The 25,313-nt window shown below is 42.0% G+C and overlaps 1 protein-coding gene across 6 annotated transcripts in view; it reads right to left on the reverse strand.

Moving 5' to 3' along the window:
• SFSWAP (splicing factor SWAP) overlaps positions 1 to 24,952 on the reverse strand; it is a 102,306-nt gene extending 77,354 nt beyond the window's left edge. For 2 of the 6 annotated variants that reach the window (XM_081893293.1, XM_081893292.1), the window contains exons 1-7: positions 24,493 to 24,952; positions 19,599 to 19,768; positions 18,907 to 19,041; positions 15,119 to 15,207; positions 11,379 to 11,604; positions 10,229 to 10,335; positions 8,650 to 8,785 (exon numbers count right to left, since the gene is read on the reverse strand). In XM_081893293.1, coding sequence (XP_081749419.1) covers positions 8,650 to 8,785; positions 10,229 to 10,335; positions 11,379 to 11,604; positions 15,119 to 15,207; positions 18,907 to 19,041; positions 19,599 to 19,768; positions 24,493 to 24,782 — 1,153 coding nt within the window. In that variant the 5' untranslated portion in view covers positions 24,783 to 24,952. Of the gene's footprint in view, positions 1 to 8,649; positions 8,786 to 10,228; positions 10,336 to 11,378; positions 11,605 to 15,118; positions 15,208 to 18,906; positions 23,095 to 24,492 lie in introns of those variants that run through there. The other 4 variants (XM_081893297.1, XM_081893294.1, XM_081893295.1 and 1 more) reach the window with 4 other exon arrangements.
• Between the last annotated feature and the right edge of the window lie 361 nt (positions 24,953 to 25,313).

The following is a 25,313-nucleotide window of genomic DNA, read 5'->3' on the forward strand; positions in this document are numbered from 1 at the left end:
GTTCTAATAACCCTGCCGGCGCCCTTCTTTCCCCTTTGGCTCGCTGACATTGGTCACACCCTCTTACATACTCCCTTACATCTTCCCTCACCTTAGGCCACCAAAATTCCCTGGTAACCAACCACATGGTCTTGTGTTGTCCAAAATGTCCCGCCGTGGGGCTATCATGCAACTGCTTGAGTACTCTCCCCCTCAATTCACCTTCGGGTATATACAGTGCCCCTTTGTAATACAATGCCCCATTTCTTTCCTCAAAACCTCCGGGGCTCTCGCCCTCCCCCCTGAGACCTCTGAGCTTATCCTGGGCATATTCATCATTTTCCGTTTCCTCTACCAGTTCTCGTTGCCCCACCAGCGCCGCCCCACACACCCAGCGGTCCTCAGGGATGACATGTCTCTCTTCGATCACCCCCTCCCCTTCCCAATACTCTGGTTTGCGTGAGAGCGCGTCCGCCCTGACGTTTTCTGGGCCTGGCACATAACAAATTTCAAAGTTGAATTTGGAGAATTCCTGTGCCCATCTCACTTGTCGTTGGTTGAGCACTCGAGCTGTTCTCCAATACTCTAAATTCTTGTGGTCGGTGCACACTTGCACCTTGTGTTGTGCCCCAATTAATAAATGTCTCCACCTCCGGAATGCTTCGTGAATGGCAAGTAGTTCCCTGTCATACACCGTGTAATTCCTCTCGGATTTATTCAGCTTCCGCGAGAAGAAGGCACACGGTCTCCACTCCGACGCACTCCTCCCCGGTTGAAGAAGGACCGCCCCTACCGCCCGGTCGGATGCATCGGTTTCCACTCTCATGGGTTTTCGTAAATCCACATGCAGAAGTTGTTCTTCCGAGGCGAAAGCCCTTTTCAGTTCTTCAAAGGCTCGATCCGCCTCTACCGTCCAAACAAATTTCTTCTTGCTGCTGAGGCAGTCGGTGATGGGCGCCGTCAAGTGGGCAAAGTTCTTGATGAACTTCCGATAAAAGTTCCCAAACCCCAAGAATCTTTGCGCGTCCTTCTTGGTCTTCGGTGTCTTCCATTCCAGTACCGCTTGGACCTTGCCTGGATCCATGGCCAATCCCTTGTCTGACAAGCGGTACCCCAGGAATTCCACCTCCTTGGTATGAAACTGGCACTTCTCCAGTTTCACCCACAGCTGGTTGGCTTGCAGCCTGCCCAACACTTCTCGAACGTCCCTCACATGCTGTTCCTCATCTTCCGAATACACCAACACGTCGTCTAAAAAGGCCACACAATTCTTGTAGAGCAAAGGTCCCAGAATGTGGTTTATAAAAGCTTGAAAACACGCGGAGCCCCCTTGTAGACCGAAGGGCATAACGAGGTATTCAAAGGCTCCCAAAGGGGTAAACATGGTGGTCTTCCATTCATCTCCCTTCCTTATGCGTATCAGATTGTACGCCCCCCGCAGGTCCAGCTTTGTAAAAATCTTTCCCTTCCTTACTCTGGTCAAAATGTCATCAATTCGGGGCATAGGGAAAGCCAGGGGCTCCGACACTGCATTGAGGGCCCTAAAGTCACACACCAGTCTCGTTTGTCTGTGTTCTTTTTGTCCACAAAAAACACTGGGCTGCCCCCCACCGCTCGGGACTCTCTGATGAAACCTCGCTTCAGGTTTTTGTCAATGAACTCCCTCAGCTCCTGCATCTCCCTGTCTGACATGGCGTACAGTTTGCCTACTGGGAGTTGGGCCCCAGGGAGTAGGTTGATTTGACAGTCAAAGGGTCTATGCGGTGGCAGTTTGTCTGCTTCCCTTTCGCTGAATACGTTGCTCAGATCTGCGTATTGCGGGGGCACCTTCCCTTTGTCCATTACTTCCATCCCGGCTAGGGTGACTCTGTCTCCTCCCGAAACCTTCCCCTCCTTGCAGTGTTCTAGGCAATGCGCTGACCCAAAGGAGACCACCCTCTGATGCCAGCCCACTAGCGGATCGTGTAGCGCCAGCCAGCTCATCCCCAAAATGATGGGCGCTCCTCCCAGGATGGCCACATTAAACGCTATCTGTTCGGTGTGCCTTGCCACCCTCATTATCATCGGGACAGTCTGTTGGCTAACTTCTCCCCCCAACAGCTCTCTGCCGTCAATCGTAGTCACCTGCAAGGGGTTACTTAAAGGGATGGTCTGTATCTGGTGCTCAGCTGCAAACTCCTTACTCATGAAATTACAGGAGCTGCCTGAATCCAAAAGCGCCTTGATCTTTAGTGGGTGTCCGTTTGGCAGGTCTAGTAACACCTCTATCACTAAAGCGGGTCTGGGAGGTTCCGGCATGGGCACTTTCACTGCTCTTTGGCCTGGCTGCTGTGCCCCGACGGTGGCAGCCAGGCGTTGGCTTTTACTTGCTCCTTGCCTTCCTCTTCCTTTCCCCCAACAGCTCCTGCCATCCCTTGCCATTCCTTTCTTTGTGGGCAGACTCTGGCAAAGTGCCCTGGCTGTTGGCAGAGATAACATCTCTTGGCGCTCCTTCCCTCCTTCTTCCGCCCTTCACTGGGATTTGAAACTGCGCGCGCCCGCGCTGTTCCAACTTCCATCGGCTCTGCCGGCGGGAAAGGTGGCTCTGGAATGTCTGGAATGCGGAACTCCCTCCAACGGTCTCCTTTCCCTTCCCGCTTTTCCAAAGCCCTCGCCTCCTGGCGCGCTCCTATGCACAAGCTGGCTTTCGGTGACTTTCGGATTGCTGTGATGGGACGATGAGCTGCTTGTGCGTAAAATGCAAGTCCCTCAGAGTTTGATCAGGTTTTCAAACCTCTGCCTGTGACGGAGCCCCACCAGCATGGCTGCGTCAATCACTAGTAGAATCCGAAAGTGGCTGCTTTCGGAATCGTTTCCAACATAAAAGCTCTTTAACGGAAACACGTCGTCTGGCCTCTCGGCGTGACAGTTTCCGGCGAGGTGTGGGTGTCCCTATAGGAGGTCCTGAGACCTCCCCACTGTTTTCGCTGGAAGCGTCTCTGAGCCATCCCTCCGACTCACTTTCCCTTGGAGTTCTTGCTCGCCCTCTACTGGTTCCCTCTTCCGCTGCTACTCCTCTCTCAACCTCAGTGAGCCTTTGCGCCCCCGGCGCTTTAGATGGCAGTTCCCTGACAATATCCAACCATTTTGATCTTCCAAGCAAAAAATTGTTAAAGCCTTGAAAACCAAATGTTCACAAACCCACACAAAATACAACTCAATTCTCTACAATGTAGACTGGCATACTGAAATTAAAATATATGCTTTGTGGTGATTAGACTACATTTTCCCATTCTGTCTTTCAGATACCACTTTCATTTTATTATGTCTTCAGGGATTTTTTTTATCAATGCTGTAGGAAATTAGCATAACTAAGAAAATTAGGTTTAGGCAAAATGATAGAGGAATCACTTATTAAGACAACTATTTGGTGATTAGCATTACGACCTTCATTCATTTGGCCCTTAACTCACTATAATATTTAATATGCAGTAAACGACTATGCCACTGATAATGCAGAACAGACAGAAATAACATGGTCACATTAGTTATTCCTTTGAGAAAACTATAAACACAAGAAATTCTTTCTTTGTCTTTACTTAAATCAATATCCTCCTCAATGGAAACAAATGCAAACAATAAAGAGAGCAAAAGACACATTCTTCACTTGAAAGAAGAGTGTAAGAAAAAGAGTAAGACTCCAGGGAAATGCATCTATCATTCCATGCTTTACTCTCAAAATGTTAGCACCTATATGGTATATTATATGAAGTTAATGGATATTTAAAATTTCTTGCTGAATAGCCAACTTTTAGGAAAACAATCTGTATATGCTCTGAAGATTAACACATTACAAATACAATACACAAGAGTGGATGCTCCTGGTCTAGAACAATAGAGTACACTCAAAGAGTTCATTGTTTTCATGACACAGGGTCACAGCTATATCCCGAAAACCGTTAAATGCAACAAATCTGCACCCAGCCTTCCTTTCTAGAAGAAATGGCACCCTAAACATCGCGGTGTCAGGAAGAAAGAGGAATGAACTGACTACGAACTAGAAGATTGATTTTAAAATGCCCAGGACTAAGCTGTAATGCAGTGATTGTCTAATTTACTGGGCCCAAAGCGCAGTGAGCACCACCACCACCACAATTCCCTGCAACCTATTTTACTGGTTACATCTAGAACCTATTTTACTGGTTACACATAATTTCAGCAAGAGGGAGGCAGGGTATCCTGTGGGCAGCACGAACTACCTCTCTAGGCACACTGCATTTCAACCCCTGCTATAAGAGGGCACTTACAATTAATAAAAGTTACAGAAACCTTTTAAACAGCAATACTGTTAATGTAAACATATCCCCATAAAACTGATGTAACAGGAACTGACACTAATTAGTAAACTTTTGTAACCACATTTGTGTTTGAAGTCCAGAGTCATTTCTGCAGAGCAATGGACCAATATTTAAATCATTGCAGTTAACACTAGTTACTGTAATCACTTTTGTTGATTATCATTTTAAATATATGGGCTTAAAGCAGACCTAAGGGAGGGACAACTAGCTATCTTTGTTGGACTCAATTCCAAATTTCTGCTGAGTCTAGGGAAAGATTTAAAAAACTTGACAGTTCACTCCATTTCCCATGCAATCTCCACTTATTTAATATAACAAGATGCCATATTATTTCCTGCACATCATGCCCAAAGATGCATCACAACAGACATTCCTACAAACAGCAGTATCTGCCAAGCCAATTCCTTCTGTGGCTGCTAGCAGAGATGAAAATACCATGTGTAAATGGGACATTGCCTGTCACTACTGTAGGAAATTCTTCACTGTGCCACCTGTAACAAAACTAAATGGCACTGATCCTGTTCTTACCGAAGTCAATGAGAAATTTACTATTCGTTGCAAATAACAGCAATTTTGTTAACGGCCTGGAGAGACAGCTTTGTGGATTATGCTACATGTTTTTAAAAGACCGATTTGCAGGTTGACATTCCCCCCCTCAAACTGAACTCTTCCATTTGTCTCGAAATATCAGCTGCAAGCACTTTCTCAATTGATTTATCCATTTCCCAAGGTTATCTTGTCTTACTGTAGCTTGTGCAAGTTTGTCTAGAAGTATTATCTACAAAAATGCTAGGCTGTTACTTCCAACCAAGAGCAAAGTTCCATGAGTATAAAAATATACACCTGTATATCACATTATCCTAGATACTTTATCCTTTCCTCAGTTAAACTGCTCAACTTGGTACTAAATTTGGTACTAAATGGCACCCAGAGCATCTAGGTTTTTTCTTTTTATAATATTGCAAGTTTGCAACCTGTCAAAGATCAAGTATCTGTATTAGGCACAGCACACCAAGTAGGATGGACTTGACATTCATTTACTCTTGTATTTATTTACTACCGTTCCTCTATGATGGATCCGAGGACACTTGTTCTTACTGTAAAAGGTATTTCACTGTGAATGTACAAAGGGCAGCAAGTGGGTTGTGTTTTGCACCAAGCTTGTCCTCTCCTGACTTCCACTGCCAAACCTAGGGCCTTACCGTTTGTACATCCCATTTAGAGACCTCTTGCATCCACAGGTGGAAGAGGTATTGTATTCAAAACCATCCCTGCATAGCTTCAGCTGCACCATACACCATATGAGTATAAGAAGAGGCCTGCTAGATCTAGTCCAGAATTTCATAACAAGCCAGTTGCCCATGTGAAGTCCACAAACAGGACTTGAGTGTCACAGCACTCTCCCCACTTGTGATTCCCAGCGACTGACATGCAGAGGCATACGGTCTCCAACAGTGTATGCGATCCATACAAAAACTGTTTTGCATATAATTTGACAGAGTGTAATTTCATTTTGTTAAAAGACAAAGAATAGAAGATCTCTGGTAAAGGGATGAAGGCTCAAATGGTAGTGGGGCCATACCTTTTCGTTCCAGGCCATAGGTGTTCTTCTCTATGGAGCGGACAGAACTTCAAGATGGGAGGAGTAAGGTGAATTGCCATGTTCTACCTCCACTGTTGGGAGACTGCATGCTTGTAGCCATTCATCTCAATCCTCCCACCTCGGAGTTCTCTCCACTCCACAGAGAAGAACTGAGCTGAATGGGTAATGTCATGACCTGGGACTTAAACTGCAGATCAACTGCAGATGACTGGCCAACACCTATGGCCTGGAATGAAAATGCATGACCAATGCCTTGCAAAGCAGCAGCAATGCCTGTAAGTGTACCAAGAACATACAGTCATCAAGCAACAGGGTTTCAGGACCCTATGTAGCCCCTTACCACCCTACTACCATTCGGTTAACTTTTGTAGGCTACATCATTGTGATTTATGGCACTCAAGTCATAATGCCCTAAACTGAACTATTGTCTATACAAGCACAGTACTGTATCTGCAAATCAGCATGATTAGTAACCAGAAATTACAACCTTCAGTTACTAATTTTTTTTAAGAAAAAAAAAGAACACCACTGAGCAAAGGAAAGGCAATATGTGAACCTTTGAGCCTTCATCCCTTTATCAAAGATCTTCTATTCTTCATCTTTTAACAAGATGAAATTACACTCAAATTATCTGCGGAACAATTTTTGTATGGATTGCATAATTAGAATCAGCAGCATATACGCTGAGTTTGCACTCTTCAAATCACTTTGAAATCGTCCTATTGACTACAGTGAAATAACTCCAGAATTGCAATATTGAAGCGCTTTAGCCAACTGCAGTCTCACCAATAAAGCATTTTTGCTACTGTGTGACTACCAAGATTCCACAGAAACCCCTGAGCCTCAATTTCGGACATCTGATTGAATGTTTGCCGGAAAGTATATTTTTGTGTACATTAAAAACAATCATTCAAGCGAGCTCTCTTCCTTGCAGCGACAGTCAACCTGAACATGCAGTACTGAAATTTATATGCTGTTCAGAACAATTGCATGTTTTATTCTCTAGCTACAGATCAGAAACATACTTTCAAAAGGAGGTCAGAATGGTTTTTCTGACAGTCTGACCAGTTTTGTTTTTCATAATGGGCTCATGAGATAGCCATGCCAACTTTTATCAATGACTGTCTACTGTCGCAAGACAAGCATGTTTCTTGAGAGCTACTTTGATGAAAGTATTTCTTCTAGCTAACCTCTGCATAGTGAAAATGAAAGACTGTAAACTCCCTCCCAACCTCTCTTCTAATGTGCAGGGAAGGCAATAACCAAAGTACAAGAACTACACATTTATTTTATTCAAAATAAATGCCGGACCTCATGATTCAACCGCTGCTTTCCACACTGGGTGAAAGCATGCAAAACAAGTCGAAATTGTGGAGTGGGGCACACTAATCTGTTGAAAGAGAAGGGTGCCTCCTAAAAATAGGCCATCCTGCAAGTCTTGTTTATGTATACTACTACTTCCATGACTCTCGGGATAGCCAGTGGCAGGGGGGTGGGGGCGGAGAGACACCATGCGGTATTGATCGTTCTTCAATTCCAATATACAGATAGTGACACCATCGTGAGATATTAACAATGCACCAAAATTGCATCATGCAACTAACTGATATATAGGGAAATCCTGAAATAGCAGTATTGGCCAGAGCGCACAATCCCATTTCTAGGCACTGGCTGACTGACTGGGCAAAGGGTACGGTCAGATACTAGAAAGCAATATTGAATCCCATATCCAGGGGCTCTGAAGAGGTGCCTGCCTTTATCTGGGATCTCATCAAGAAAACATGCTTTCATTTGAGTGTATAAGGCCTCCTATTTCAACCTTTTTTTTTTAATTGCCACGCATGCCCATGGAATCCAAAGTCTGGTACACACAGCCATAGGTTTCTTGCACAAGTTAGGAACAGAAAACTAAATTATGCTTTTGAGGAAGAAGAGGAGTTTGGATTTGATATCCCACTTTATCACTACCAGAAGGAGTCTCAAAGAGGCTAACATTCTCCTTTTCCTTCCTCCCCCACAACAAACACTCTGTGAGGTGAGTGGGGCTGAGAGACTTCAAAGAAGTGTGACTAGCCCAAAGTCACCCAGCAGCTGCATGTGGAGGAGCGGAGATGCGAACCCGGTTCACCAGATTACGAGTCCACCGCTCTAAACCACTACACCACACTGGCTATCCATTTTTGCTAAAGTTTCAAAGCCAGCAACACCTCTTTCATGCCTTCAAGCACAATCTGAAAACGCTCATCATTCAATCAAATGTTAATTTTGTCTTTCACTGAATACATTAACCATGGCATTACCTACTTCGCCCTACATGCCTGAATACATTTTCATACAGATCAAATATCCAAGTCACTCTGAACCTCTCGGAAAACTGGGAATATATATTCCCAAAGGAAAATTGTCAGCGTCTCCAAAGCAAGCATTAGTTTGATCTTATACACAATAGGCACCTATGCTCCTGCTGAAAACAAAAACTGGCCTTTAAAATGCAACTTTGCAGAGCAGACAGCAGATCAATTAGAAACGACAAGAGAATTCTATTCATGTCTCCAAACCTGACAGATACATTAAGGGAGCTTGACTGAACATGTGAAGGAAAAACTGTTGAGCCAACAATGGCACATCTACTAAATACTATTTAGTGATTATTAGTACTGCCTCTCCTAGCTCCTGTTAATAAATAAAAACCTTCTCACATGCTTAATCCGCTTATCCCAATGTACTTACGATCTGAAGAATATTCTATTTGTGACGACTGAACAGCTGCTCCTTCAGCTGGCTGTGGGGCAGCCAAGTTATTGTCAGCCTGAGCCTTGCGAACAAGCACTGCCAGCGGGTGATCAGGGTCCACCACCTTTAAAGGCTGATGGGGAGGGAAAGCAAAGCATGAAAAGTTCAAAATTTCTTTCTCAATGCCCCCACCCCACCCGATTCCTTGCCACTAATTTACCACATTGGCATTTTAAAAGGTTGCAAAAGGGGCACTTAAACTTTATATGCCTGGAATTGGTTTCAAAAGGCTTTGTAGGGTTGTGAATGTGATTATTATGAATTTGCAATAAAAGCTGTGAAGTTTATTATTCCCCATTAATACAATGCTTTAAAATTAAAATCAGCACAATCTTTGCCCAACCCATCCTCCAAAGCATATCTCAGTTATGCTTTACAAATTGGATAACAGGACAAGTGCAAGCACAATGGTAATACTATTAAATCCATGCTAACAAAAAGGTCACAAAGATGTCAGCAAGCTTTGAAGTTCATTAAAATGCTTCATCAGACTGGACTTTAAGAAAAAATGGGAAGGAAGAAAAAACATGTTGCTGGGCAAATCTTTAAAAAAGCCAAGTGTCTGCAAAACAAACGTGAAGCGGCGAGTGGGACAGCCCATAACATCTAATTCTATTTTAAGACTATTGCAAGCTGCAGGCTTCTCCTCCAATACATCTCCATTTTTGGTTTGTTTTTTAAATTGCTTAAGACTGAGCAAGAGTTCTGGAATACTTGAAAGTTTGCTCACTAACATTTTAGTTAGTCCTACTACCATTAATGGATTTTCTAATGGAGTAACATGCCTATCTGCAATTTTTGTCTACTTTAGAGGAACAGTAATTTCAAAAGGCCACAAACTGTGGATTTAAGCCTGTCCTCAACAATATATGTCCCATCGTATTTGATCCAGGTCTACTATACGTATCCTAGAAATAGTGCAACTGAGGGATGGATTCTTTCACTGACATCTTAGTCCACAGAAGCTCAAAGATGAAATCATACTATTTTGCAAAGGTGAATTACACAATGGCTCTATATACAAATGTATCTTTCTTACTGCACTTGATTAATCAATATAAATGTTTTTTTAACTCAGTTAATCTAATTAAGAAGAATCTTCTGTTTGACCTTGTGATTTATGACAACATCTGAGTCACTGAAATTATTTAAACAGATATTTTATTTAAATATGTTTAATTAAAATAAAAAGTTTCTGATGGCAGCTAGAAAACACTGTGTTATCACTAGTCAAGATTCTAAAAGCTACACAACTCATTAAACAACCCAAGGTAGGCTTTCAGGGCTTGTATATTCTAAAAAGCATCTCCCCAAGCTGCACGGAGAACCCACTTGGGAATTTCAGAAACAGCTTGTGATACGCTAAGGGGAGCTCTAATTCAGAGTATAAAATTCCAGCTTAGGAGTCAGGGAACTACTCTGTTTGTCAACACCTATCAACTGAGATATCTCACAAAAAAAACAGGTACTCAGCAAGATATAAAACACTAAAATGAAATTTTGCATGCCGAAATACCTTCATAAGCTCTTCAAGTCTACTGTGCTTTTTAGACGCGAAGAGGCTTGGGTGCAGGTAGTTATCTCCATCGTAGTCATCATCTTCATCATCAGTACCTCCTGCATCTGTTTAAAAATTGTATGGTTGTGTTTTATCATTTCAGAGATATGGAAGGGAGTGACTTGCAGGATGTTAAAATGCATAAGTTATAGGTTTTATAAGGAAATCAATAATTATATCAAATTCATTCCCTAAGCCCTATATCTAAATCTTTCCAATGTAAGCATTAGAAAAGTTGCACAGGAATGAAGTGTGAAATCCAAGGCTGCTGTCCTGTTCATGGAACAGCTTTTGTTCCAGTAGAGGCACCTGCTAATGTAAGAGAGGATCTATAATTCTCTCCTATTCCCCGTTCCCAATGCAGCTTCCTCTGCTCTATGAAAAAATCTGTTCCAGAGGATTAGAGGGCTGTCCAGAATAGCACAGGAGGAGGAGTGGAGAGCTGCAGGAAATGCAACATTTCTTCTGTGTACAAACCTAGCCTGCAAATAGGAGGGTTACATTAGATTTCCCTCAAAAGCCTTTTAGACATTTGAATAGTGTGCATCTTATTTATGCCACCACAAGTGGCCATAGCTGTGCTTCCATATTTGCTCCTTGCATAACTTGCTTCCTGTATGAGTCCTAATGAGTCTGCAATGATGTAGCCATGCAGAACAGAATGTATGCACAGTATTCTCAACATTATTGTTATAGAACTACATATTACATACATTTACCATGTTATTTAAAATGATCTAACTTAGTTTTCTAACTGGAGTGTCAAGTACAATGCTCCCTGAAGGCCCGCTTTCTTATACCTTTAGGGGAGCCACATCAAATAGGTAAAGACTGAAGTTACTACTTTAGGTATTTTCAGAACAGATTTAAATTAAAAAGTAACTTAGCTGAATATTAGGCTATGCCCTGAAAGCCCATTATTCTAACATATTTAAACTTCTCATAATTATCTGCCAGCAAGATACATAGCCTTTGGTAACTACATGTAATATTTATAACAATAATTAAGAGAACACTTCTCTTATCCATCAAGATGCTGGAATGATTTAGAAAGAAATGCATAAGCTGCTGCACAGCCAATGCCATTTTTAAAAAGTACTAAACTTACTTTTTTCCTCTTCTTTTTTCTTTTCTGAAGTGGCAGCATATCGCCCCTCCTTCATAGCTTTCTGAATAAACTTGTAGTAAGGGTTGAGGTAGTGGTCAAACCGCAAAAAGTCAAACTGAGAGTTCCGAGCTTGTTTTGCCTTCAGCATAATCTCAAACTGAGCCCCCTGCTTGCAGACGAAATTTGCAGTCCGTTCTATGATTGCATGCATTTTGGCTGTCGGTGGCTAGAAGAAGAAGTGAAAATGATAAACTTGTGCAGTTTATCTTTTAGAGAATTTGTCCACAGTTTCCCCATCCCCACTGAAGCAAACACACTCTAAATCAGAAGAATGTATCCCCACTTTGAGAGCTTCACTACTTGAGATGAAAATAGCTAGTATATACTCCATTTTCTTAAGCTCTAATACAAAGGCGAAGATACAGTTTACAACTTAAGCTACTGGTGCCCACAGTATCTAGTAGCAATTTGAATTTCTGACTTACCAAACCTACTGGACACATGCATACAATCATATTTCAGCTTAAAAGGAGTGAGCCTTATTTTGCCAGAGGCAACCAATTTGAAACAAGCCAGGATAGTTTTTGGGTTTGGGTGTAAAGTGGTACCCCGGGTTACATACGCTTCAGGTTACAGACTCCCCTAACCCAGAAATAGTACCTCGGGTTAAGAACTTTGCTTCAGGATGAGAACAAAAATCGTGTTCTGGTGGCACGGTGGCAGCGGGAGGCCCCATTAGCTAAAGTGGTGCTTCAGGTTTAAGAACAGTTTTAGGTTAAGAACGGACCTCCGGAACGAATTAAATACTTTACCTGAGGTACCAATGTAATGGGATGTTTTCTGGCATGTTTCCCAAATAGGGTGAAGGGAGGAGCAAATGAAACATATTGTTATCTCAATTTATTAAGGCATTATATGATCATCCAAACTAAAAAGAAAAGGTACGGTAAAGGACCCCTGGACGGTTAAGTCCAGCCAAAGGCAACTATGGAGTGCTGCACTCATCTCACTTCAGGCTGAGGGAGCCAGCGTTTGTGCAGAGACAGCTTTCCAGGTCATGTGGCCAACATGAATAAATCACTTCTGGTGCAACGAAACACAGTGACAGAAGTCAGAGAGCACAGAAATGCCAAATCATCCAAACTATGTTATTGAGGACTGGTAGAGACTCAAAACTCCTATCTACCTAGCACTGCAGAAATTCTACTTAATACATGGATGGTGGACCATGTTCAGCTTGGGGAGTGACAAGCTGTACAAGACCTTTCAAACAATGCTCCTAGACCTCATTTTACAAAATCTAGATTAGAAAGCTTGGGTAACTGCAAATGCCAACTGCTCAGAAAGCAATCAAGATGCTCAAATTAATCACGTTATTCATTTTTCTACACCCATTTTGGCTCCAGCATGCTTTCCCACAACAATAAACAACTATGATTCTTTTCCAATACAGGCACAGCTACTATCTAAATGAACTTCACAAGGACATACTTTCTGATGAGCAGTATTTATAGCAGAACATTAGTTTCAGAGCTTCCTGTCATCTGCATGCCATGCACAGAGATGAACAATTAGAAGCATAATGCATGTATATCCTAGACCCTCCTTAAACGGAGAAGAGAATGACTGCACTACTATCCACTATTGCTGACTATGACAACTTAGCCTTCTAAGAACTAAACCATTCAAAGAAATGTGTCATTTAAGAGCTTCAAGAGCTCTACGGCAGTACACTGCTCAGAGTTTTTGTTTAATTTTCCACTTCACTAGCTCTGTTTTCCTTAATTACTTACACAAGATGCATTTTCATCCTCCTCTTTTTTTAAAAAAAAACACACCTCCATAATTCTAAAATGATGCATTGCTACTGAAATCAGCCTTTTGCACAATTTCCTTTACACAGTTGGCACCAGATTTTATATCGACAGCTTCATGTGTTTCTTATGTAACAACTCAGCATAACTCCAATTGTGTGGTTATTTTAAAAAGCAACAGGGGAACAATATTTGAGGAAAAGAATTACAAGATGATGAATCCATACTGACAAATCTAACTCAAGGACATGTGCAATAGTTGAAAAGACCTTAAAACACACATTTTTGTGATATATACCCGCTTTTGTGGCAAGATTAAGAAGAAAAAAACCCCCAGTAAATAGTGCAGATATTGACTGAAAGACATTACAGGTTGTCTTATATGGCAGGTATGATTGCTAGCACTACTGATACATCAGTGAAAAATGACCTGTAAAAAATGCTTTCGGATGCAACTACAGATATGGCAGAAGCCTACACACTACAATCTAATGCTGATTATCCCTGAACAGTACTGGGGACTTTGGCAGTTCCTAATGTCTACAGGAAACGCACTGTCTTCAGATTCTTAAGATGGTGAAGCATAGTCTTATTAAGGTGTGCTAAATCATTTGCACAGTCTACACACATAAAGATGACCAAACAGCAAAACTATTTCCTGCAATTTATCGGAGTTAAAAACCACATTGTTCAGGCCTATGCATGTTGGACTTCAGCACCATCCAAACACTGCATCCAATGTATGGGTGATTAGATTTGCAATAGGTGCTGAAAGACAGTAGGTGGGCAAAGACACAGAAGTGACCTGATTTCATTGCCTACCTCTGCATTCTTTCAGCAAAATCTGCATCAATAGGACACTGAAGAATTTCCAAAGGAAAACATGATTAGATATGTTAGCTGAAGCACATCTATTGTTGTTATCTATATTAAAAAAGAAATCTTCAGCTCCTGCCTGTTCTACCCTAAGATACCTAATAGCAAATGTCTGTTCAGTTAAATTGTGGAACCAAGTACACTGCTGTTGTTTTTTCAATTTAAAGTTAAGAATCCATCAACAAGTTGTTAATCCATTCCATGCTGTTAATCAGCTTCACGCTGTTAAGGGAGCAATCCTGACAGGTTAACACTTTTAGTGTTGGATTTGTCAAGAATCCACTTTGCAAGGTGTTTAATATACTGGAATTCATAAATGTGTATTGTACAATATTTCAGCTGTTCAATAAATATGCTAGACCAGCATTTCCCAAATTTAGGAAACTCTAAATTAACATGGACATTTGGTTCATTTAACCCTCCAGAAAAGTCTGGAGTGTGTAAAGAATGACTCGACACTTGAGAAGCAACCTTTTCCAGTCTGGTGCCCTATTTCCCATCCTGGTCAGCCTTCCCAGGGGCTGCATGCCAGAGCTACAAATATCCCCAACTGAAAACCTGGAGGGCTGCTGCCAGCAACGGTACACAATACTGAGCTAGATGGAACAATGGTCTGACTCAGTGCAAAGCAACTTCCCATATACCAATATAGCAAGCAGCAGCCGCCTCTACTGCAGACTCGGTGCAACACAAGTACTCCCCTCCTAGCACACTAATGTTTCCCCAGGAGGCAGTTTAGGAATCAATACGGGAAACATTTAACAGCCAGATCCTGTGCATATTTACTTGGGAGCAGGTCACCCAGTGTTCAATGAGGCATACAGCCAGGTGTGTATATGATTTGAGCCTAAGTCTGCTGATTTCAATTAAGACCAAGCACTGAGCAGCGTGACTTCTGACAAGATTCCTAGGAAGATTTTACAATACATTTTTTTAGAATTGGTTGCCAAACTCTTTCTGCATAACAAGTAATTCCAGAAAAACAAAAACTCAGTCATTTCAAAAATGTTTCAGATATGACATTAAAACACATGCACATACTACACTTACCAGCTCCACGTCAGAAGGTACAGTCAGTCCCAAAGGAGCAACAAATGGTTCTTCATTTTCCTCTACATGTTCTGCCTTGGCCGCAGCAGCTATTAATAAGAAAATGATATAACAGCTAGTTTTGCCATCTGAACACAACACACATAAACCATAGCATAAGCATTCTTAACATGTTTGACAGTCAATTTTTTCCTACATATTTTAATGCTTTTTATAATTCCAATTTTTGTTTCATAGTTTCTATTTGTTTGGCCTATCCTTGCCACCAAAAAATCTCAAAATATGCCTGTGATTAATTGGGCAATTATGAACAGCAAATAAAGTCAGATTGTCAGGGTTTATTTACAACAGAAACATTCAAACCACCCAGGAACTTCACAGCAATTCCCACTCCATCCCCCACAAACGGCAGATAATCTAACTAAAAATCCACACGTGCCGCAGACAGTCTACTATATATATTATCTTTGGGGTTCTTTTTTCTGGACTGTAATTAAGCTCTCAACCTCACCACCTGAAATACACACATCTTTACAAAGAAGGATGGTGGAAATTATATCTCTTTGTATCTCAAAGCAATTAAACCATCACAGCAAGACTGTGTTTCCTGGAACTGACATAGAACACCTGCAATGAAGTGACATTCCAGCATACATGGTTCATGGGATCAGAACCAATTAATAAGAGGAAAATGTTCTCTTCAAAGTGTATATGCAACCATATTATTTCAAAATGGCTAGAAATAAATCTTTTGTGCAAATCTTGATACAATCCACCTTCTGGCTTTTGAACTGATTGTTCTCCCTGCCCCCTGCCTCTTCCTATCCTACAATTCTCATTCCTTTCAACTCAATTAGTATCAGTAAACAGAGAGGCTCACCAGTACAATGGCACCTAGTCCTTTAATGCATGTAATCTTAAAGCATTTTTAAGAATACAACAAAAAGCACAGAGGTGCAGTTAATAAATAATCCCATTAAACTTCACCCAATGTTTACTTCAAGCCAGATCTGCACTGGTTTTCACTTGCTTTTCTTTTTAAAGACACTTGCTCCCTCCCCTGCCCCCCTCCCCATCATCTGAAAGGCTTCTCCAGAGGGCAGGGGACTCTCCTAAACCAGCATAGGATGGGCACAGAGGGCTGCAGAGGAACAAGAGAAAAGGTCTCTTTAAATCAAGCAAAGGCAACCTGTGCGAGTGCTTTGGTGACAACCTAAAACCACAGTGGGCGCACATAGTGTTAACAACCTGAGTTCTTAACGCAGAATTGGTATGTCGCCTCCCCTTCCCCTCTGTGAATTCTCACAGCCATAATTAACACCAATCCCGCTCAACCAGAGTTTGGAGCTATCTAATAAGGACACAAAAGGATACCACACTTGACAACAAAAGAATTTCATGGAAATGTTTTTGACATTGCTATATCGTTCTAATACACCCATGACTTTTCATTTGCTGTAGAGTCAGATATGCCTCCATTATACAAAATGGCTCCTACTGACAGATGGTATAGGTCATATGATTATGATACACAAAATCAATGGGCTCAGGAACACCTCAGAATAGGATTGCCCTGGGATGGCACAGCTGAAAAGCATCACATTGGCCAGGGAACCAAGGAAGAACATAAAGGAAAGAGACAGCTCAACCAGCCCCATCCACTGGCCAGAAATAAAAACAGATGCAGGGAGCTTGCTTTCCACACCCAGAAATAACTCAATTCATTCAACTGCCAGTTGCACAGAGGCTGCAAAAACATGGGGAATGGGCACATGGGTCCCATCTATCAGCCAAAAGGAACAAGAACCTATTGCTATTCAAATGAGAACTCAAGCAAGGGGGAAGTCGTCCTGGCCTCATATGGCTACATGCCTGCTTACAGCATACTACTTAATTCTAAGTTTTGAAGAAGAGAGTTCCCTCTATCCTTTCCCATGACTCCCCTTCCCTTATGTGCCTTGTCCTTTTAATTTGTTAGCCTGATGGCCAGGCCTGATTATTTTGCTTTAATTATTATTGATGTAAACCACTTTGGGACCCAATTGTCAGAAAAGCTGGAGAAAGATAAAGAATCAGATTTCTGCTTAAATTGTAGAATTCTGTGCTGCACTGACTTAACTATTATGGTACAACACAAGCCAAAAGAGCTGGGAAGTGTTGAGTCTGCTTTTTGTCCTAAATCTGCAGGGACTGCAAGACATGGAGCAGATGAAGAGACTTCACCTCCCTACACTTCTCCAATACTTTCAACCATTTTCTGCAAAGCTACTGTTCTACCTCCTGTTTAGGAAGACACTTTGAGACAACTAAGTTCACTACAGGGAGCCTGCTTTAATGATCTGCCTTAAGAACATGTTTCACTCCAGTGGCGCTAAAAACTCTAGAAGTGTGTTGTAAGATTTGACACAACAGTGAGTCTTGCCATTACTAAGTGTTAAAAGCATTTTGAGTTTCTCAAAGAGAGTCTAGGGGAGGGAAACCAAACATGTTAATTGAACAAAATAACAGCTACTTCTTTGCCCTTTAAAATTCTGACTCGCTATTCTCAAATAGGATTTAGATAACCTGAACAACCTACTAACTAACTAACTAACTAACTAACAGCTCCCCTTGCCTTCATCCACAGGCAATTTTGGCAGCAACAAAAACAGAAAAAAACACAGAACTGTTACCAAAAGCTGACAATCACTACAGAGTTCTCTTGTTTCTGACTGCATAGAAAATTCCTGTGTGTTTGTAAAAGAATACTGAGCTTCTGTACTGCCTCAAAGCAATTCTCTCTTAGGAGAGGGTATTTAAAATAACCACACATTTGATATTCTATGACAAGGCAGAATCCTCCCAGAAAGCTTTTGCAGCCTTGAATCATTTCATTTCAGTTTGTCCATGTGTCTCCATTGATTAACATAAGTAAACATGGTCAACTATAACAAAAAATGAAATACTAAAGGGAATTGTAATTTTTAAAACAAACATTATACATTTGATAGATCTTGATTAATTTGAGGTTTTCTGTTTTCGTATTTTATTTATTACTTTTAGAGACCAGTTGTTGTTTTTTTAAAAAATACAACCTTCTAATTTCTAGGATGAATGTGTTAATTACATGTTATACAATTAACAAGCCCCTTTCCCAACTTTAATAATTCTTGTCCAGCTGAAGTTCCCAGAAAAGAAACACAAAGGGAAATAAAAAACTTTGTGTTGAGGTTAATGCATGACTCTTTGATAATCACCAAAAGATTTTAAAAACTACTAAATAAATAAAGACAAGCAATAAAGGTGAATTACTTTTTTTAAAAAAGGCAAAACCATTTGAACTCTCGACTCCTTGCTATTAATACAAAACTAAGGGCTTCAGAATGAAGTTCATGCCTACCTTTGCTACTACTTGTCTTTCCTCAAATCAGGATGGAGTATCAGTTGCCATCCAAATGCTGCTGAACTACAACTCCAAGCACCCCTGATCACTGGCTCTGTTGGCTGGGGCTGATCACTGGAGTTCAACAACCTTTGAATAGGCACCGGTTTCTCATTCCTGCTTTAGAGGGACATCTCTGGCATCCATAACATTGGAGTCCCCAGGAGACACAGAAAATAACAGTTTGCCTATTTGCGTAATGACAAAACTCTCAGTTTGCTCAGATAGTTTTACAAATGGCATGGGATGATAATACATCTTCAACAAGATTGTTCTTTCTAGATCTCTCATACAGTTCACATGCTGAGCCTGAAAGTATTTTTCCTGAAGAAAAAGGTACTCTCCCTAGTAATCCATAGAATCTTACCTTTTGCTTTTGAAGGCTGTTCCTCCTCCTCAGTGGGCTCCGAAGGATCATAATAATCACTACTGTAAGTGAATCCCACTGCATTATAGGTACCGTCTTCTGCCAAAGCTTCACTCAGTCTCTTATATTCTTCCTCTTGAATAAAAATGCAAAATTCAATTAAAAAATGAACACAAAACTCCCCCAAGACTTTTATTTTTTCAAAGTATGTTAATGGCTTGAAACCTAACATTCAACCACAACCATTTACAGCAAATGCACCACACAGGTCATCTGTGGTCACTGAGACTTGTGTCAGCCCCAGGGGGCAGAAGGCATATGCTTTTTTTTGGTTTTGTCTGGATGATCGGTTTTCTCCTGCTGAGATAAGTGTCTTAAGAGTTAAATCATTCTACTTAAAACAAAGACAAAGACATGAACTGTTTAATTGATACAATACTGTTAAAGAAGAACAGTTAAAAGTGTCTCAATTCTCAGCCTGCCCTCAAAACTTGGGCAAATTCTGTGTGGCTCTACATATAAACTATCCTGAGGTCCTCTCAGATACGCAAAGACGCTTGCTTTTCGAATCCACTGGGTACTGTCAAAATAATATCAGAAAGAGTGAGTATATAATGAGTGGGAACAAATTTTTTAAAAAGTTATTTTCAATTAAATGTGTTCTAACTCAGGAAGTTGTCCTTGAGCAATACCTTGCCTTGCCTCCTCCTCAAGCAAGTCCGTACGCAAGGCTAAATACCTCTCTTCATCACAGAGGGCTTCTATTCTAGCCTCCTCTTCAGACAACTGGTAATCTCTGTTCCATGTGGAATATTCAGCGTCATATTCAGAAAGGTCATGCAGGTGACCACGCCCATCATACCTGCAACATGAAAGATATGGTCAATGGAAGAACTTTGGGCTTTAGTTTCTGCCACTATACAAATACTTACCACACACATTTGAAAAAGAAGATTTAATATGAATTAAATCAGTATTTTAATCTGACTAATCACTTCTCACCCACTACAATTTTTTTTTTAAATATAGGTTTCAAATCCCCCTTTAAGACTATTACAAAAGATCTTACTAGTTAAAAAAGAACCAATTCCTCCATTGTTCTTACCGTTTATGGTTCAACCATTCAACACCCTTGATAAAATACATATTTTTTGTGGAAAGGCAATATGTTACATTTACACAAACCCAAATACATAAATACCTATCCGTAAGAACCAAACGGTCGCAATTTCCTCGCTTCTTTCTGCTAGTCTCGAACTCTCAGGAGAAATCTTCACCAAAGAAACTTGCGTCCATTGGAGGTAAAATCATGGCTAGGCTCGGCCCCTAGCCATTTGGCTGAGGAAAGAAGTGCTGATTATGTGATAGAGAGACACACATATATAGGAACAGTAACATATGTGCAATTTAAGGAGGTTCTCTACAGAAGGTACTAAAAATACCATAATGCTCAAGAGATACAGAAGTCTCCTTAAATACAGTTAAATGGTTTATTTTGGGCTTGTAAACAGCTTTTCATTTAGTCACCTTTGGCAAGTAAGAAACACCCTCAGGCAATCAAATATATTTTTGTAAACTGAAGTGTGTGCTATAAATGTATGATTGGCAAGTAACTTAGTAAGCATTTTTATTGTCTAATAATTTCTGTGGAATTATTTGTGCAACATTGGTTTAGCTTAGTTTATTGAAGAATGTAATAATCCAATGGTTTCCATGTGATTTGGAAAAAGTGAGTTGACACAGCAGTGAATTCCACCAGTCCGAGATGGACACTGCATAAAAGTCTGACCAGCTTAAAATAAAAAATATCACAACAAGCAATGGATTACCAAAAGCATTTTCCCACAGGAATTTTGGCCTTGAATATCTCAACACCAATGTTATTTCATCTTCTGATGAAGGTGAACAATTTTGGACTGCTCAAGATAAAAATGAGGATTCCTAGAAAAATATAAAAATTTTCCTGCCCATCTGAAAGCTATTTTGTATTACAGTTGTGTGTGTGTTTGTCAAACCTCCTTAATTTACAAATGTAGATTGTTTACTTTATAGGCCATGAGCATATGCTATAATTTGCTCCCACCGTTCTTCACAGCTGATTCATTCCAGACTACAAGCTGCCCAGTAAGTGTATGTGTGTCCCCATCCCTAACCCTACTGAAAATTCCACCAGCACGTAAGACACTTGAATTTACACTGCTATTCAATTTGCTTAGCATGGAACCGAATTCCAACCAATAATCAATTTATCACTTCATCACCAATCCTTCAAACTAAAAACACTTGTTTGGTTGTGTACCTGGAAAAAGAAACTTTATTATCTAGTATCTATAGAGGTTTTCTGTATACAATTCATTTTCAGTCTTTACTGACATACAATGGTCCTTTACAGAAATTCCCACGGAAAGTAATTTGTCATGTGCTTTGCCTAAGTTCAAGAGTGCTATCACTTTGGGATTATTTATCATAACATAAAAATTAGTTTTCAATTTGGGGCTTTGTGTGAAATTGAAACGGAAGGAGCAAACATTTACAATATGCCATGTGCCCCTTTTCAAACCAAAGTCATTCAGACTTTCCTGTGCTGAGCGTTATGGGGAATTCATCACTACTTAAAAATCTGGTTCAGTCTCCTTGTATATTAGTATTCGTGAAAAAGTCCCTACATAACCATCCACTAAAAGCACAGACGGAAAATCCTCCAACACTGAGACTATCCAACCAGACACAAAGCTCCATTTAAAAGGTTTTGTTCAAAATTGAAAGCACTACCAAGCATCAGGAAGATATACAAAGATTGCAGAAGCCATTACCTAAACATTGCAATCAGAAAGGTTTCCACAAGTGAAAAATCACTATCAGATTCTAATCCTACCAGTGCACCTCCAATCAGCAACATAATGAACCAAATTAGATAAACAGCAACATATGTAGCAGCTGCTTAAACATTTGCTGGCACATGCCAGAAGCAATACTAGATGTAAATGTTAAGAAGCAGGAATCGCAGGTTTGGGGTCCCTGTTGAGCTATGATGCTCATTCACTACAAAGCTATCACTATTCACCAACTTAACCTGCCTCACATGAGGTGTTGCAAAGATGTCACCTAGACAGCAGTGAAGGTAGAGTGAAACAGAAATAAGCTAAACAACAGAAGAGGCAGAATCTCAACAGTGATCTAGGGAAGAGGTCTTTTATTTTAGGGCTGACACATCACCAACAGCTGAGTCCATCAGTCTACAGGTCTTGCTGGAAGTTAGTATGGAAAGGCATTTTCCATACAAAACATTCCAGGTACCATCACAAAACGTTCCAGCCACCAACACAATACCAAAAGGGATACATTCCAAAATTAGGCTACTTGAAACCCAAGGGAAAAGGAGACAAGTTATTTTGTTTATTTTCCAGTACACAAACAAAAAAGCTCGTCTTTGTTCAGTTCATAGGAGAAGCCATTATGAAGTTTGGTTTGAAAAGGAGATTATTCCCACCCCAGCATATATAAATATATATAACCATACACAACCCTCCTACAAGGGGGAGGGGGGCATTATATGTCAACCCTCTGCCAGGAAGGAAGTGAACATTGGGGGAGGCCAGAGGCTTCTAGAATTACCAAGTGTTATCAAAAGTGAAGCCTGAATCCTATATTGCAAGAACGCACTTCTACCTAAGACTGCCCGCTCCCCCCCTGCCCAAACTGAGTCCTGTGTCATCGTCCCCATCACGTCTATGGATCATGTATGATCACTGCCACCACCAAATCCAGAGGGGTAGCCACGTTGGTCTGCTACATCAACTACAGTAAGGAGCCCAGTGGCAGCTTAAAGATGAACAATTTTATTGTGGCGTAGACATCCATGGGCTTGAGCCCAAATATATAAAATGCTAGCCTCAGCTAGCAATGTGCTGTTGTTTTAACTTTAACCTAGTTGTTATTAATGGTTTTGTTCTTTTTAAATGCTGCTTTGGTCAAAAAGGATAAAGACCCAAAATTAAACGCATGCATACACACACAAATTTGGATATATATGGAAATTTGTCATTATCTGCCAAATGAGGACAAAGTGGGCTCCAGCCCATAGATGCTTATGCCTTGATAAATCTGTTCAACTTTAAAGTTAATTCCCTACTCCTTTTGGCATCACAAACAAATGACAGAAAGGGAGATTTTGCACCCACCCAATAGTAAAATGGGACGCAGGTGGCGCTGTGGGTTAAAGCCTCAGCGCCTAGGACTTGCCAATCGAAAGGTTGGCGGTTCGAATCCCTGCGGCGGGGTGCGCTCCCGCTGCTCGGTCCCAGCGCCTGCCAACCTAGCAGTTCGAAAGCACCTCCGGGTGCAAGTAGATAAATAGGTACCGCTCCGGCGGGAAGGTAAACGGTGTTTCCGTGTGCAGCTCTGGCTCGCCAGAGCAGCGATGTCACGCTGGCCACGTGACCCGGAAGTGTCTCCGGACAGCGCTGGCCCCTGGCCTCTTAAGTGAGATGGGCGCACAACCCCAGAGTCTGTCAAGACTGGCCCGTACGGGCAGGGGTACCTTTACCTTTTAATAGTAAAATAAGGGCAACAGGCTAGGAACTAAAGAACACTACTCTCTTTTAACTGCTCCATCAGTATAACCCTACACGTTTACTCAGAAGCAAGCACCACTGTACTTGATAGGTGCATAGTCCCAGATAATTAAGTGTGCAAAAGATCAGCCTTAATAAAGACACTGAACCAGTGGTGGGAAAGGTGTAGCCTTCCCAAGATACTGCTGGGCTCAAACTGCATGGTCAGCAGTCAAGAACGATGGGATTTATAGTCCCAAAAACATTTTTAGGTGGGGGCAGCATGCAGATTCCCCACTCCTGCCTTACTGTTAACTTTTGGGGGTGTTTTATCTCCTCCTTCCCTCGGTCGCTTTCTTAATCAGACCAACACAGCTGCCTGCAAAATTGAGTGATGAGAGTAAAACAATACTCTTCTTGTTCAATAAATAAAACGAAGCAAAATACAGGTGCCACATAATACCCATTCGTTTAGTGTGGCAGCACCTGCACTTTGGAACTCCCTGCCTATTGAGTTCAAGCAGACACCTCCTTTTCACTGTACATTTTTCAGCACCTGATGGAAACATTCCTGTTTAGACAAGTCTGCCCAGGTGCTTAGAAAGCAGAGGTGAATCTTAATGCTTGTAGTATTTTAACTTCTGGCACAGCTGTGATTCCCCCTCTTTCCTTTTCCTGTTTTATCTTTCTGTACACTGTTTTGAGGTACTTTAAAAAAAATTCAAGCGGTGCATTAAATTTCATGAAATTAATAATAATAATAATAATAATCAAACCAATCAGCAACAATGAAAATAGTCCTTCATAGTGCGTGTATATATGTATGTATATGTGTGTGTGTGTCGCCTTTTCCCTCTCTCTCCCCTAACCCCGCCCCGCCCCCGGTCTCCCTTTACGGATCCTGCTTGGCAGAGGGTCGTTGAAAGCGTGACACGCAAGATACACGCATACACACACACGCATACACACACACCAAAAACCACGACAGAAAAGGAAGAAGCGATAGGCGGGCGGGGGGTTGGCTTGCACCGACCTATCGATCATGATGGAGGGCTCTCCCATCCAAGGGATGAGGTGGCGGCCTTGCTCCTGCTGAAGGGCCTTCTCATCGTCGCGGAACAGCTTGCACGCGTAGCCGAAGACGAGGAGCTCCACGCGGCCTCCTCCTCCTCCTCCTCCTTCGCTGCTGCTGCTGCTGCTGCCACCGCCGCCACTCGGACCCGCAGCCGCGGGCGCAGCAGGGCGCGACGCCGCCCCGCCGACCGACAGGATGGTCCGCGGCGCCGGCCCGGCCTCCGCCACGCTGCCCCGTCCTACGTACATCGCAGAGGCCTAGTCTTGCTCCCGCCCGAACCAAGGGGGGCGGGGGAGAAGTTAACTCGCCCGCCCGGTTTTCCCTTATCTCCCCGGACTCACGACGACGACTCCATCCCCCCTGACAGGCTCCTCTCAAGGCCCTGCAGCGTCGCCATTGCCCGAGACAAAATGGCGGCCGGGACGCTTCCGGCGGCTGAGGAGAACGCCGAGAGGGCAAAAAAAGAGAGAAGGAAGTCGAGCTTCAGCAGATTCGTCAGTTGGAAGAGGGGTAGGGGAGGGGGTTTCGAAGCCACAGCAAGAGGGGGCGGGTGCTTGTCGTGCGGAGGGGATGAGGGAGAAAAGCGTGAATACGTACAGTACATTGTTAAAAGGAGCAGAGAGGGAGAGTGGTGGCGAAAGTGCCGTCTTGAAAACGGGGTTTAAGAAAAGGGGTAAGCGGCTGTAGAGAGAGTAGAAAAGGTAAAGAGAGCTCCGGCGCGAGCCAGATGTTGTTGGACTACAGTTCCCAGCATGCCTGGCTGTTGGACATTGCTGGCT

This window comes from Podarcis melisellensis (assembly GCF_964234715.1).
Source record: "Podarcis melisellensis genome assembly, chromosome: 16".
Taxonomy (NCBI): domain Eukaryota; kingdom Metazoa; phylum Chordata; class Lepidosauria; order Squamata; family Lacertidae; genus Podarcis; species Podarcis melisellensis.